This window comes from Gymnoscopelus braueri (genome assembly GCF_963280865.1).
Source record: "Gymnoscopelus braueri genome assembly, chromosome: 9".
NCBI lineage: Eukaryota > Metazoa > Chordata > Actinopteri > Myctophiformes > Myctophidae > Gymnoscopelus > Gymnoscopelus braueri.
In genome coordinates, this window is record NC_137610.1 from 11,176,307 (window position 1) to 11,192,969 (window position 16,663).

The 16,663-nt window shown below is 42.4% G+C and overlaps 2 protein-coding genes across 3 annotated transcripts in view; one reads left to right on the top strand and one right to left on the bottom strand.

Moving 5' to 3' along the window:
• Positions 1–15,277, top strand: part of sema3e (sema domain, immunoglobulin domain (Ig), short basic domain, secreted, (semaphorin) 3E) — a 40,339-nt gene extending 25,062 nt beyond the window's left edge. The window contains exons 6-17 of one of the 2 annotated variants that reach the window (XM_080438544.1): positions 717–833; positions 2,485–2,627; positions 3,352–3,466; positions 4,082–4,151; positions 4,252–4,396; positions 5,213–5,438; positions 6,511–6,602; positions 7,421–7,462; positions 8,986–9,152; positions 10,496–10,566; positions 11,302–11,435; positions 13,066–15,277. In XM_080438544.1, the coding sequence (XP_080294670.1) occupies positions 717–833; positions 2,485–2,627; positions 3,352–3,466; positions 4,082–4,151; positions 4,252–4,396; positions 5,213–5,438; positions 6,511–6,602; positions 7,421–7,462; positions 8,986–9,152; positions 10,496–10,566; positions 11,302–11,435; positions 13,066–13,590 (1,847 nt within the window). In that variant the 3' untranslated portion in view covers positions 13,591–15,277. The remainder of the gene's footprint in view (positions 1–716; positions 834–2,484; positions 2,628–3,351; positions 3,467–4,081; positions 4,152–4,251; positions 4,397–5,212; positions 5,439–6,510; positions 6,603–7,420; positions 7,463–8,985; positions 9,153–10,495; positions 10,567–11,301; positions 11,436–13,065) is intronic. The other variant, XM_080438545.1, reaches the window with a different exon arrangement.
• rbm28 (RNA binding motif protein 28) overlaps positions 1–16,663 on the bottom strand; it is an 895,251-nt gene that overhangs the window by 228,996 nt on the left and 649,592 nt on the right. The window lies entirely within an intron of this gene.

The following is a 16,663-nucleotide window of genomic DNA, read 5'->3' on the forward strand; positions in this document are numbered from 1 at the left end:
AGGGTAACATAGGGATACTATGGATTTGTGAGGGACATGCGCATGCAAATCAATGGAGATTATTACAGTTGAACCACATTGTGAATAATACTGTACCTCCCAGGTTAGACACCCGGATTAGGTTAGGTACTGAACTACAAACAAAAGGAAAGATGATGGCTCATGAAATGTTAGTTTTCATTACCATTCATGATAACTAAACAACATGTATCAAATATATATCTCAGATATAATCTTAGAGGGCATATGCCTATTCCTTTTGAATGGGCATGGTACTGCTTATTGTACTGTATGGCTGTTCAATTCAGTCTTCTTTTTCTTTCGTCTAATTCCCATCGGGTCGCGGCCGCCTCAGCGGATCATCTGTTTCCATCTGTTTCCAGCTTTTTAATTCAGTAACAAATATTAAATGTGACATGTTACTTATGAGATCACATTGGTAAACCATGTTTGTTTTCTAAATATCTTTGTGAAGGTTTGCTGATTTATTCTGCTCTGTAGCTGCTACTTTGAGAAATACTGCCATCTTCTGGACTTTTTCTTCTCAGTTCATTATCTCATTGTCTCACCATTACCACAATAACATTTTGTTGATCAATATAATTGATCACATTAATACCATGTGTGTGTGTGTGTGTGTGTGTGTGTGTGTGTGTGTGTGTGTGTGTGTGTGTGTGTGTGTGTGTGTGTGTGTGTGTGTGTGTGTGTGTGTGTAGGAGGAGAGCTGTACATTGGCCTGTACACAGACTACTGGGAGAATGATGGAGCGCTGTGTCGACTGAACAACCAGACGTACACACGGACAGAGAGAGATGACCGGCAGCAGCTCAGTGGTCAGTGCTTCTCTCTACAGACTGTACTGTCTAGACCAGTGGTTCTCAACCAGTGGTCCGGGGACCACCAGTGGTCCTTGAGGGGGTTCCAGGGGTAATAGATAGGAACCAAATTGACCCTTATGTGTCTGTAACTCTGAGAGTGTACAAATGGAACCAAATGGACCCTAACGGGTCCATTTGGTTCCATTTGTACATTCCCAAGAGTTAAATGAGCACTAATGATGATGATAAAGTGTAGATTTGGACCCCCAAATAATCAAAATGGTTGAGTCCCTGGCATATCTTTTCAAATGGGGGTCTGTGGGCTAATATGTGTCAATGTGGGGGTCCTTTACGCGAAAAAGGTTGAAAACCACTGGTGATGATGAGCACAAATACAATGTTAGGAATCTAAATATTAGAACAACAGATCACATGAAATAAATGCATATTGGACAAGTTTATTAGTTGAAAATGGTGACAATTGGTTCATTCCCGAACAAACACAATCCTCCTTTGTGGTTCTATCCACCTACCCTATATGCTTAGTTGGCTCTGTACTTGGTCCGCTTTTCTTTCCCTCTACACAAAAATAGACGATATATAAGCTCACAGCTTATAGATCAGAGTTACTAGAGCTCGGCTATTTTCGGCTAATGTTCTAACTTCTCCCCAGAGATTATTATGCTATAGTTCAAGTAGCCATGGGGTTACATTAACCCCCTTTGAAACTCTGAGGCTATGACACCTAAAAGCTAAGTAAGCAACTGGGTTACTAATTACTATTTATAGAGCACTTATACACGTGAAATGTGCTTATTTATAGTCTAAAGTAAACCTTGTTATGGAGAATGGACTCTCCCCAAACCTGCTCGCTCTTGAATTTGACATGATCACATGCCTGGAAGTAAATCCACAGCATTGTGCTGATGTTTCACGTTAATTACGTGGACATGCCTTGCAAAATTATGCATTGTACTGAATAATCACAGGATAATGACTATTTTCGTCTTCCAATTCTGGTTCCAGTTGAGGTCTAAGAATGTTGCTATGTGAGTGGTTCTCAAACTTTTTCATGTCAAGGACCCCAAAATGATATGTATTTGGCCACGGACCACCATTTCAAAATATTTAGTTCCAGGGACCCCCAGAAGCAAAGATTTGAGTTACAAATGTTCGCTTTAAAGAATATATATTCAAAGACTTGCACAAAATGTCTAGATTTTTCAAAAATAGCAGATCTACAAGCTCGTAGCGCGGCACTGCCGCGGTATGAGCTTGTAGATCTGTTATTTTTGAATAGCCAAAGTGTAAAATAATGCTTTTTTAGCTCAAATCTAAAAATGACACAGATGCGTTCCAGGTCTTAATGGGTTAATTCATAAGTAATAAAAATACTGCCTGTACCAGTACAGACATCATAATTTAGTTGCAATCATCCTGATCTGTTAGTTCACTTGTTTACAGGCACTTTTGGGGGGAAAAGACTTAACATTTGCTCTTGTTTGTAAAGCTGGTAATGGCAACAACACATGCTAAACACTCATTATGGAGGATTAGCAGAAAAGGTTATACTTAGTATGCCACGGCTATCTTTGCTGTCATTCACTTCCAACGTGTTGAATCATTCATTACACGTATATTCACTACGGCATTTCTCTCTCCCCAGAGCCTAAGTTTGTTGGGTCAGCAGTCATTCCTGACAACGACGACAGGGACGATGATAAGGTTTACTTTTTCTTCACCGAGCGAGAGATGGACGCCGAGGGGGTGAAAAAAGGCGTCTATACCCGCGTGGGGCGGGTCTGCGCGGTAAGCAGCGTTGCCAGATTCTATGAGAGAAACAAGCAATCAGGTCTAGGAAAACCATCCCAAAAGAAGCGACTATGGGCCACATGAGCACTTTAACATTATACATCAGCTATTTTCAAATAGCCGATCTACAAGCTCACAACGCGTCGCGATGCGACGCGTTGTGAGCTTGTAGATCGGCTAATTTCAAATACAATCTTGTGGGTAAATTATAATAAGCAGATCTGGCAACCCTGGCGGTAAGACTGTGGATATAATCCCTTTTTTCTGCAGAATAGAGAATGTAAATGTACTCAATATATTTCCAACTGCACAAATAATGGCCAGCAGATATATTATAGACTCCATAAGTCAGTGGTTTACAAACCATGCCAAGGACCTCAAAAATGTAAATATCCATAGCCTCTGGGCTGTGTACCAAAAAGCTCAAAAAACGTCATTGGCCGCCGCTGGAGTGTGGCCTGGGGACCACAGCCCCCCCTCTGTGAAAACCACTGCAAGAAGTTTGTTTTCTGACATAAATTGTATTTTTGATTGATAGAATACTTTATTAGTCAGAAATGAAAACAGAACGTGGTACAGTAAGACATTAAGGCTAAAAGAGGATAACACAAAAACAGTCCTGTGGACTTGTTTTAAGCATTGTATTGCTATTTTCTGTAAAACACTTTGTAAACTTGTTAAATAGCATAATCATAAACAATATCTATACCTTCTCTGTTAGAATGATCAAGGGGGCCAGAGGATGCTGGTGAATAGATGGAGCTCCTTCCTGAAAACCCGTCTCATCTGCTCCGTGGCCGGGCCCAACGGCATCGACACACACTTTGACGAGCTGGGTAAGGCTGTGTATAAAGGGAGTCCTTGGAAAAGGGAGCTTTAACAATTTAGTTGGGGCCTTAAGATTTAGTTTAACCCATTTAGACCGGGAACCCCTTTTGGGGTTTTTACCTTTCAATCCTGGAACCCCTTTTGGGGTAGTTGTTGCTATGTACAGTATATAGCAACCAACTGAAATTTTGGAATAAATATTTTAAGTTTTTCAGAAAACTGGATTTAGAAGGCGTTTTTTTAGAGTCGGCCTCAGGTCTAAATGGGTTAAGAACGTTAGGGCGTTAATGATATGAAAATTTGAAGTTCGAATAATGTGTCCAAGTCTATGAATAGACTATTTAATTTTGACTTTGGCATTCAAATTTAAGGGGCCATTCACTTTCTGGGCATTAAAAGAATGGATTTTCAAAATGTGTCCAATACAATTCCTTATCAATACTATTCATTATGGAAAAATGATAATAATCTACCCAACATAGTATGGATAGTATGGTACTATAAGAGTGTTTTATTTGTTTATTGGTTCTTTTTGTATACTGTAGGTATTTGACTCAGGTCAAAATAGGACATTTGTCATGGGCAACTGATATTCGTAATAATCTCTCTCCTATGTGTTTCAGAGGATGTTTATGTACTCAAGGGCAAGGACGAAAAGAACCCAGAAATATTTGGCCTCTTCAGCACAACCAGGTGAGCTGGGGGAAACATGCGAACATAACAGCATGCATCCTATCCTTTAAATGCAACTCTCTTGCGTTCAGATCAACAATGACATGCCTGTCTCTTGCAGTGCCGTTTTCAAAGGCTACGCCGTGTGCGTCTATCACATGGAGGACATCCGGGCGGCCTTTAACGGCCCGTTTGCTCACCGGGAGAGACCAGAGCACCACTGGACCCCCTACGAGGACAAGGTCCCCTATCCTCGGCCTGGATCTGTGAGTCTGAATTATGATCAAATATGACAACATTTTAGTTACTAGTTACTTTGTAGATTTTGATTATTATTACAAAACCTCTTCAGCCCTATATACATTTCGGCCATTTGAAAATAGCCGATCTACAAGCTCACAATGCGTTGCAACGCATTGTGAGCTTGTAGATCTGCTATTTTCAAAAGATTTTTATACATGTTATACATGTGAAAACTTGTGAAAAGGGACATTCTGCATAATGAATACTTTCTACATAATGATACCAATACTTTTCTACTTTTACTCAAGTAAATTTAGAATTCCGGACTTTTACTTGTAACAGAGTATTTCTACATTGCAGTATTGATACTTTTACTTAAGTAAAACAATTGAGTACTTTTTCCACCACTGCCCAAAACAGACTAAATTCAAATTGTTTCCGATCCCTATAACCCAGCGAGCTGACATTATGTATTCCCCGCACTCTCCGATGTTCTGTGTCGAGAGCAGGTGCCCTTTGAGAGAGCGAGTGTAGAGAGCAGGTGCCCTTTGAGAGAGAGAGTGTAGAGAGCAGGTGCCCTTTGAGAGAGCGAGTGTAGAGACTATGTAGGACAGCGCCATTGAATGTCAGCACCGTTGTAAGCTGGCTCAGCAGGTCACACGAGGACAGACTGAGCCAGACAAAACACATGTCAAGCCAACCTGCTTTCCCCTTCCTCCCTTCTCTCTCCCGCTTTCTCCTTTTCCCTTACTTCCTTCCTTTGCCCACCTTGTTTTCTCTCTCTCACTCCACACACTCGTTCCTCTCCCCTCCATCTCTCTCTCTCTCGCTCTCTGCAGTGTGCTAGTAAGGTGAACGGGGGCGGCTTCTCCAGCTCGAAGGAGTTCCCCGACGAGGTGTTGCGTTTCGTGCGTTCCCATCCCGTCATGTATCGCCCGGTGCTTCCCCTCCACCGCCGGCCCATCCTGCTGCAAACGGAGCCGGGCAGGAGGCGGCTGACCCAGATCGCCGTGGACCGCGTCCAAGCCCAGGACGGACACTACCACGTACTCTACATTGGCACTGGTGAACACAGAATTATGGTTGTAATTCCACTAGGTCTAAAAAGCGGGGTACCGGGACCACCAGGGGTCCTTGGGGTGGGGATTAAAGGGGTCCCAGGTAAAATTAGGAACAGTTTAAACACTTAAGCCCTATTTTAATTGTATTGTTCATATATTCTAAAATAGCACACAGAGCAACACGTTGTGAGCTTGTAGAGAGCTGTTACACAATAGTGTGAACAATCAAATAAGCCAAATGCTTCGGTTCCAAGTAAACAGTGAGAAAACACCACACAAAACCACACAGTGAGGCAAGAAGTCCAAAGTCAATGTTCTTTTATGCAACCTAATATTAATAAAAAGCAGAGCAGTGGAATGGGGCAGGGGCGTAGGAGGGGAATGCATAAATCCAAAGTCCAATGGGGAAGGGGGGTCGTTGAGCCATTAAAACTGTAAGATGCAGAGTCATTAAATGCCATAGGTTCCAGTGTCTAAAATCCAATCACAGCAGAATAGAGTGTGTTGTGCATCTACTTCCCCTTCCAATGTGGGGGGGGGGGGGGGGGTTGGGGTCCAGTTGGTTTCCATTTGAGTCCAGGTTCTTCCTCCTCTGGCCTTGTAGATCTGTGCTTTACCGTAGCCAGGGCAAAACTGCCTGTCTGCCTCACTCTCCATAACAGTGGCCCTTAAATAGGAAGAGCCTTCCAGCCCAGCCCCAATGGCAGCCTGCAATAGAGTAATTAAGCTCATGGCATGCCCTGCACCTGTTCCACTCACTCGTCCAATTGTCCTCAATGCTGAACTGCCACTGCCACTATAGACTAGCTTCCAAAGCACTGCAACTGAAAATGAAATAATAAAGAAAAGCATGCATGCACAAACATCTAAAGGAATCAACCAAAGCCGGCTATAATACAAATGAATAAGCAGTCTGTCAGCATGACAGAGCTGCCATTTCCACTAGCTGTCATACAACAAAGTATATAGGGCTTAGGTGGTTAATGATGAGATGAACGGAATGCTAGATAATCATTTGACTGTGTGTCAGTATGAACACAGGAGCAGATGTGATACTCCTTTCTTCTCCCTACCAGATGACTCGGTGGTGTTGAAAGTGATCACCATCTACAGCAAAGACACAGACACTGTGGAAGAGGTGCTGCTGGAGGAGCTGCAAGTATTCAAAGTACGTTTCCTAAAACTTTCATAATAAGCTACACATTGATGTCGATAAAGAAGTCCAGTTTGTTTAACCCATTTAGACCGGGAAGGAATCTGTGTCATTTTTAGAATTCTTTGGCTATTCAAAAAATAGCAGATATACAAGCTCATTTGTGCAAATCTTTAAATATATATATTTTTTTAAAGCGAACATTTGTAAAATATTTTGTTCCAGGGACCTCCAGAAGCAAAGATTTGAGTTACAAAAAATATATATATATATTCAAAGATGTGCACACATTTTCACGATTTTTCAAAAATAGCTGATCTACAAGCTCATAGCGCGGCACTCAGTGCCGCGCTATGAGCTTGTAGATCTGCTATTTTTGAATAGCCAAAGAAATCTTAAAATGACACAAATGATGCTTTCCCGGTCTTAAAGGGTTAAACGTTTTAACATGCACAGAGTGTGACTGCATGACAAAAAACAAACAAACGAAACACACAGACAAAAAGGTTTAGATATCTGAACACCTCACAGCAAAAATATATATTTCAATAGCTATATATTTTTGGCTGAGCGGTCGGTCGGGCAGTCAGTTGGTTCGGTTGATTGATAGCGGGATTGATTGACTGGTTGATAGGTACTAGAAACTTAGATCACAGAAAGCATCATCATCTGACAGACACTTTTATCTGTTCAGATATTTTAGTTCCTCTGTGTTTTGCAGCATTTGAACTATCCGTCATTGGCCCGCTGACATTGATAAAGCATAAAGGCTCTATTAATGTTCCTCCTTGTATTAACTTATGAATCTTTGATTCACCTTTCATCTTTTTTAGGTGCCGGTGCCAGTGACTGAAATGATTATATCATCAAAAAGGGTAAGAGGACCTGCTGGCATTACAATTACTTCTGTTGCGTTGCTCCACTGCAGTTCTCTTGCCAGCCACAAGGTGGTAATAGTGCAGCATCTTTTCATTGTGTTGAATCAACATAATGATGAACTTTCCTGTTTGTTCATTCATGTCTCTGTAGTGTGATTGGAATCATTCAGCATAGTTAGAAAGTCACACAGGGTAAATAGATGATGAATTGCTATTGATAGTAATGATGATGATGATGATGCAATACTCCCCCCCAATGCATATGTAAGTCATTATTCATGACTATACAGTTACAGTGTACACAAAAGGTATTGGTTGGCTGTTTTTAACTAGAGTAAGAGCAATGTCTAGTAATAATCTGGAAATGTGTCAACTAATCGATTAGTTGCATGAGAACTGAACATTCTAATGTTGATTTCATTGCTATTGAAAGTTATAAAGTGGTAGAATTAAAGGGTTATGGAGTTTACAAGATGTGCTCATCATCTTTTCAAGAAATAATAATCCACCATGTAAAATAGGACAAAATTACTAACTGACTAACAATGTTTTGGTCGACTAAGATAATCAGTTAATTTGTATTAACTGATTATTTGACTATGAGGGGACAGCCCTGGTTGCCCATCAGAAAAGCAGTAACCACAACAGAGGGAAGAGCATTTAGCATCAAAATACCAGCACCCCAACACCCCAGGAAAATGTCATAAACCATCACTCAAATACTACAACAGTGATTCCCAACCTATGGGATGGCACGGGGGCCCACTGGTGGGCCGTGAGGGTATTGCAAGTGGACCTCCGAATAATTGCCAAAACTCTTAATATATAATAAATAAATAATAAATAAGAACGTAAAGTGTACTACATTGGTTCCAATGATCCAAGCCGGAACACAATCAATTGATTGATCATTAAAGTAAACATGCTCTGAAAATGCATGCGGTCCCACCCATATGACCACTTAATACCCATCTGACCACTTAACACTTATCTGGCCAACGGACTGCGCTGTTAACCCTTTCAGACCGGGAAAGCATAATTTGTGTCATTTTAAGATTTCTTTGGTTATAAAAAAATAGCAGATATACGAACTCATAGCGCAGCACCGAGTGCCGTGCTATGAGCTTGCAGATCTTCATTTTTGTTTTTAAACTTGAAATATATATATTTTTTTAGATATTTGTGGGGGCCTTTATTGATAGGATAGTAGGCTGACAGGAAAAAACAAAAATCATAACAAAATTTGCACAAAAAAAAGCGAAAAAGTGAAAAATAGCAGATCTACAAGCTTTTTAAATAGCCAAATAAATCTTAAAATGACACACGTCATGATGCGTTCCCGGTCTTAAAGGGTTAAATGGTCACATGGGTGGGCCACAAAAGCTTTCAAGATTTTCAAGTGGGCCCTGATCCGGAAAAAGTTTGGTTACCAATTACCGCTTTAACTACAAATATGAAGGACAAGACCCAGTTGGGTCTCAAATCTCATGCGTCCATGTGCATGTTGTGGTGGTCCACAGCAACAGCTGTATGTGGGCTCAGAGGTGGGCGTGGCCCAGGTCAGACTGCATCAGTGTGACCTGTATGGATCAGAGTGCGCCGACTGCTGCCTGGCAAGAGACCCCTACTGCGCCTGGGACGGCATCACCTGCTCACGCTACTACCCTGCAGGGGTGTACACCAAGAGGTACTGTATGCACACGGCCACACAGACACACAGTGGTGGAAAAAGTACTCACATTTTTTATTTAAGTGAAAGTATCAATACTGCCATGTAGAAATAATACTCTGTTACAAACAAAAGTTCGTAATTACAAATTTACTTGAGTAAAAGCACAAAGGTGTTGGTATCAAAATGTACTTAAAGTGCCAAAAGTAGAAAGTACTCATTATGCAGAATGTCCCGTTTCACAAGTTTTCAAATGTATAAAAATATTTTGAAAATAGCCGATCTACAAGCTCACAATCGGCTATTTTCAAATGGACGAAATGTATGTAGGGCTGAAGTGGTTAATGTATATTGTGTAATAATAATCAAAATCTACAAAGTAACTAGTAACTCAAGTTTTCAAATAATTGTAGTGGAGTAAAAGTACAGTATTTGCCTCTGAGGTGTAGTGGAGTAGAAGTAAAAGTACTGAAAAATGGAAATACTCCAGTAAAGTTAAAACAATACCTCAAAATATTACTTAAGTACAGTACTTGAGTAAATGTACTTTGTTTCTTTACACCACTGGCGCACACGCACACACTCACACCCCTGCTCAGATGTACGAAGGCATGCAGATACTGTACTCGGAAATATGCATAATGTATGCGCAGACACACACACAAGCTTGCTTAAATGTGTATTCATGCCAACAACCATGCACAACTTGCATGCACATCACTTTGTTGAGTGAGGTGTCAGATGGCCAATCCCTATATGTCAGCTGTTAGCACCTTTACCACCCTTCTCTCTCTCCCCCCCCCCCCCCCTCTCCCTCTCTATTATATTATAACACACATTTATAACAAGACCTGTTGAAGACTGAAGAGTCAAAAGTGTCGGTCAGCTGTTGCCTTGCTTATTCTGCAATAAACCCATATATTTTTTTTTCACCTGAAGACAGAGTGCCTCAGTATTTTTTCCTTGCTCTGCCTCACCACAAGCTTCTTTGGTTTCCAGGCAGCGCTTCCCTTTTCTTTTATTTTACACATTTATAACAATAAGGCTCTGAAAAATAAGGCTCTGAACCAACACACCACACCACAGTAACAGATAAGGCAGTCAAGCTGTTATGTAATATTAGTATTCCTGTGTTCATCTCTCTCGCTTCACTCCTCTCTTCCTGTTTCCTCTCTTTGTCTGTCGGTCTGTCTACGTATTTATCTATACCCCCCTCACACACGACTCTCCCATTATTTTCATATTTTCATGTCATGTCCCTCCTGTTTCTTCTCATCCACAATGGTTAAGCCTCTAGTATAAAGTATGAAACAGGCTTTATTCACTCTCTGCCTCCTTATTTCCTTCTGTCCCTTCATCAGCAGACGATTCAGGCGGCAGGATGTTCGCCATGGAAACGCTGTCCAGCTGTGCAATGGCCTGCAAATTGATGGTTAGTGCATTTGATAGTGCGTGTGTGTGTGTGTGTGTGTGTGTGTGTGTGTGTGTGTGTGTGTGTGTGTGTGTGTGTGTGTGTGTGTGTGTGCGTGTGCGTGCGTGTGCGTGTGTGTGTGTGTGTGTGTGTGTGTACATACAGTATGGACTATGCACTTTATGTATGAGTGTGCATGCGTGACTGATGTGCGTGTGAGGTTAATGTGTGTGTGTGTGTGTGTGTGTGTGTGTGTGTGTGTGTGTGTGTGTGTGTGTGTGTGTGTGTGTGTGTGTGTGTGTGTGTGTGTGTGTGTGTGTGTGTGTGTACATATAGAATTCCCTATGCACTTGCGGGTGTATGCGTGTGTACTGTATGTGTACTGGACTACTCGTTTGTACTTATCACATCAATAATGGCCGAACGAACCGCAGTACGCGGACACTAGTAAATGAGCTCTTTGTAAAGGTGGCAGTGAAGCTAATAAGCTAAAGATTTTCCAGTAGAGCGTCGCTTATCACTGCCATAGCAGTCCACTGAGGCGCTGATAGAATGCGACCTCCTGCAGTGTGTGATGGCGTTTAGCTGAGGTGAGGGGGTCATTGCACATGATGAAATGGGTGGGGGGAGGTGGTGGGGCTGTTATGAGTGTTGTAGCTTCACGTAATACAGTAAAAGGCCAGGAGATTGTTCTCATCTTAGGCTTGCGTGTGCGTGTGCGTGTGCGTGTGCGTGTGCGTGTGTGTGTGTGTGTAGAGGAGCGGTGGCAGAAGGCAGAGGAGAGGCACGTTTATGGGGTGGAGAGTAACAGCACACTGCTGGAGTGCACCCCTCGTTCACTGCAGGCCAGAGTGCTGTGGTTCATGCAGACGGGAGACGACAAAGAAGAGGTGAGCTACTTCCACCTACTGTACCGTAGGACTGTGGAGCAAATACTAATAAATCGCACATACACTGGTCTCCCAGAATGACAAAGATTGACAAAAAAATCTAATACAAATTAAATATTGAGCTGCTGGCCTTGAGCTGTCTGTGCTGGATTAATAAGTTGTGCAGTCTATCAATAAATGTATGTTCAAGAAACCTGTTTTGAGGCAGGAACGTCTTCATGCATACAGTATGCTTGTATTTAGAATAAAATAAAATAAGGGCATGTCTGCAAAAAACGGACAAACAGGGTTTGGGGTTCATCTTTATACTCTTTTTAAGCCTTACCTCTTGTCACAATAAACCTCTTATTGAGTCATAATTTTAGGTCACGTTGACCCTGTGCAGTTTGTTACAATCAGTACATTCCATTTTCATCAATCTTACATAACTATTTGTTCCAGAACATTCTAGGATCAAAATAACAGTTCTAAGTAACTGACTGTGTGGAACATTATTGCTTATCCGGCTGTTGCTTTCTTCTCGTGCAACCCGCACCCACACACGCACACACACACACAACCCCACACCCACCCACGCACACACACACACACACCCACGTGCACAGTTCAGTGGCCTCAAAATAGAATTTCTATCGACGTCACAGAGATAAATACAGCTGCATTATGACTGCTATGCATATTAGAGAGACAGGCTCATGTGCATTATACAATAACTGATATAATAATGTCTAGTTGAAAAATATATTGAATGGTTAATACATGGTATGTATTATTAATGTATACAGTAGCTGCTTATAGGTCCCACATACTGTAACTGTCCAGTGAATATATGAATGAGTACAGTATACATCCATCACAATACTCTCCATTAGCATTGTAGGATCTTTTCTGAGACTTCCTCTCAGGGAGTATTCCAACAGTGCATGTAGCACAGTGATCCTGCCTGTGCCTGCACAAATGTTCACGATTTTTCTAAAATATCAGTCCGATATACAAGCTCATAGAGCGGCACCGAATGCCGCGCTATGAGCTTGTAGATCTGCTATTTTTGAAAATGCATGAACATTTGTGCAAATCTTTGAATATATATATTTTTCAAAGCGAACATTTTTAACTAAAATCTTTGCTTCTGGGGGTCCCTGGAACAACATATTTTAAGATGGGGGGTCCGTGGCCAAATACATATCATTTTGGGGAGCCTTGACATGAAAAGTTTGAGAACCACTGATTATAGCAACATGATGTTAGGATTTAGAAGACATTTGTAGAATCCCCAGAAGCAAAGATTTGAGTTACAAATGTTCGCTTTAAAACATATATATTCAAAGATTTGCACAAATGTTAATGATTTTTTTATTTTATTGCAGATCTACAAGCTCATAGTGCGGAGTTCAGTGCCACGCTATGAGCTTGTATATCTGCTATTTTTGAATAGCTAAAGTATAAGAGTAATGATTAAAGTATTTAAAATCTAAAATGACATGCTTTCCCTGTCTTAATGGGTTATGGTAGATGTTTGGTTCCCCGTGCATGAGAAGGTAGTTAGACATGAGAGCTGCAGCATATAAAATGCAGGTCCTCGTTTGATGGCTATACTTCATTGACCGACTTCTCTCTCCTCCTATATCAGGTGCGGGGTGACGAGCGTGTCATCATAACCTCCCACGGCCTGCTGTTCCTGCGCGCGAGGAGCTCCGACACGGGCGTCTACGTGTGCCAGACGGTGGAGCACGGCTACGTGCACACGCTGCTGCGCATCACCCTGCACGTGCTCAGAGGGGACGCCGTGGTGTCCATGACGCGCAAAGGGGAGAGGGCCGAGGATTGGGAGGGAGCGGCGGAACGAGTCGGGTCCGCGCGCCACACCTCCGGGAGCCCCCCGCCGCAGGGCGCCAGCGTGAGCCCCAGGGCCATGGGAGGAGGTCCGGCCTCGGCCCTGGCCCCTCACTCTCGGCTGTGGTACAAGGAGTTCCTCCAGCTGATCGGTTACGGGGACGCGCAGAGGGTGGAGGAGTACTGCGAGAGAGTGTGGTGCTCCGACAAAAAGCGCAAGAAGGCGAAGAGGAAGTACGCTCAGCCAGGGGCCGAGAAAGGGAGGAAGGGGAGGGGAGGCGAGGGCTCCCATCGAGCCCCTAGACACACCCTGGGCACCTGAGATGTACATAATACGCACATGACGCATCCCCCACTCTCACAACCACATACGCACAAAAAAACGTACACCAACACATATGCACGTATACATCTCTGACTCGGTCAGTGTTTGTACGACATGAAAAGGTTTTCCCTTGCCGACAACAAAAAGAAAATCACTCAAACAAGAACAGACAGCCGTCTGGCGTCTACCCAAAATATTTTAAAACTTTTTAGTTTGCTTTTCATCTATTCCATTTCAAACATGGTCGATAGAATCAAGTAAATCGTACGAGGGCGTCCTGGCGTTTGATGGAGCCAAGTGGAGCACAGCCCAGACTCTGGGAGGAGTTGAACTGTGACTGAGCGACGTTGCCTCTTCTCTGAAGCGGCAGAACGTACATCAACCCATCCAAATCTAACCTGCGACCCCTGAATGCACACACACTCCCTGAGACTGTTCAGCCATATGCCCTGCTCCTCTCAAATATTCAGCGGCTCCATGTGACACAGCTGAAATCTTATTCTATGTATTAAGGATACGATAAAAAAAAGAACTCTTTTGTTAAAGGTTAAGAGGCCTTTTTTCTCTGTTTCGGTACTGTATTAACTTATTTTCTAGATTTCTGTATTGAGTTCTGTTGTGTACATTTAATAGAACTGGAAATATGTTATGTTCATTTTGTGTCATGGTGAAATAAGCTTTAAGCTTCACACTTGCTACTAATTCATTATAATGACATCATCAGGGCAACAGCCCTGTGTGCCGTGATATGACTCTGTAATATTTTGGAGGCATGTATTATTAACAACAAGCTGTCTCATGAAAGATCTGCTTGTGTCGATGAATATTTTAGCACTTGACAGGACTTTCCGCAGTAGATTAAGTGTTATCATCAGTGTGTGTACATTTACATCCGAGTTTAGTGATCGAATATGCCAACAGTATTGTGTGCATTGTATTATCATACTTATCTACAAATGCTGGTGGCCTGCGTATGAACATCTGATAACTAACTGTGTATCCAAACCATCATCATCATCCTCGGTCAAAGGTTTGCTATTTTGCTCCGTTTCTGTCCTTTTTATTTGTGTGTATCTGTGTCACGACAATTCTTTCTCTCCATTTGTTTGCCTCTCTCTCTCTCTTATTCCTTCCTCATGCTCCCTCTCTCGCTCGCTCATCAGCCCGTAATGGCGGTGCAGATGGGGTTTGTAATTACCACCACAGACGTCGAACGAGAGCGCCCACATTTCTCTTTATATGGGAAAAAAGGAACAGGAGAACATTTTGCAGTGAGCACCCAAGCATGTCATTGGCTCGGCCCGCGGAGTCGCTCTCATGAATATTCAATTATATCCCTCGACATGACGGACAGCATTAAAAAAAAAGCTAACGAGAAAGAAATCCGCTATTATGGTTCAGCTAAACGATAGGAGTACTTTTAATGTGTTTATCTTATTTATCTGATGTTTCTTTGACTTACAGTATGTTGTGTTTACCAAATTCCTCAGGTGATTGTCTGAGGATGGAGAACAGTTTTGTTTATTGTTATTATTATTATTGTTATTATTATTATTAAGACCTGATCTCTTCACTGACAAGTCTCCGTGAATACCTCCTGACTAAAAGTTTGGGGTTTAGACTGAAAATGCTGTCTCCTGTGTAAGCCTCCATAAAGTACCTGCCATTAAAAAGATGGACCGTCTTCCTCTGTGTCACCTCTGTGATTCAGCCATCAATAATGGTGCACACACACACACACACACACAGGAGGAGAGAGAGCCTAGCACAGCAGTCAGTCAGACACTGTATAAACACAAGTAGAACTCCATGAGCCCTCCAAAGACCGCACTACATCCAGAACTCTAAATTATGCAGTGTTATGGTCTTTCCAGCATGCCCGAGTGTAATAAAAAAGTTTGTGATAGCCTACCATTGTGACACCATGTGTGGAAGGTGTGGTGAGCTGGTGAAATTATACAACCCAATACACAGTCTAACCCTGATATGTGCATTTATTAAGGCTACTTTCATGTGCTCCCTAGGAGCTGCACGCATTCTCATTCCGCACGGAGCAGCCATCAGAGCCAGTGGGGTTCTAAAGGCGTTTGAGGATAGAATTTTCAGTGGTGATTTATTCTACCCGGCTACCATAGCAACAGGCTTTGAACCTGCTCGGATCCCCTTCTCATCTCAACCCCTCTCTCTCCCTCTCTCTGTCAGTTTTAGAGCTGTTGCTTTGGCCCCTGGGCCCCTATAATCACTGATCCACAGATGCTCATTTATCGCAGCCTGGGGTTCCCAAACCTTTCCATGTTAAAGATCCCCAAATGAAAACATTTATTTGTTTTAAATGTTTAGCCTTTTCCCCCTTTTTCTCCCCAATGTAGTCATTATGCCAATTGATTCCTCCCCACACACATTTCTGTGTGTCGTCACTGTTGTTGTATCCTTCTGGCTCATACTGCCAGTATGGAGTCCCCACCGGGAGGACGTAGAGCCTTCGTTCTACTCCTCCCGTTCAACACCCCTGCTGACAGGTGCCGCCCCAGTGGTGGATTCGAACCCCCAGACTCAGGGGGGCAGTGTACTTTACCACTGCGCCACCCGACCGCCTTCCTCTTTCCACAAGTTAATCAGAGGTAAATGGATTTTACTTTTTACGTTCCGTTTCTGTCAGGAATGAAGCTGTTTGGAACATTGTCATATCCTGGTGGTTAGAGATTACTAAATCAACCACAGAAAGATGTTGCACAAGCAGCCATTAGAAGACACAGAAATAACACAGAGCATGAATCTACCTACATATTGTCGCTGTTATGTCCTAAACCTTTCCTTTTTCATAATACATTTTGTTTGCATAAGAATAAGTTAAAATAGCTAGCCTGCTATGTTCACTACTTTTGTGCGACACTCTTGGATGAAAAAGTAGGGCATTCATTTACGGAAAAACATTACAAAAATTAGAATATGGAGATACAAGGTTTCTACCCGACAGCAATGATATGGAGCCTGTATACAGTATTTTGCATAAGAGCAGGCCCCCAAAGCATTGAAAGGCCAGTTTAGTTCAGCAAATTCAGCATTTCAA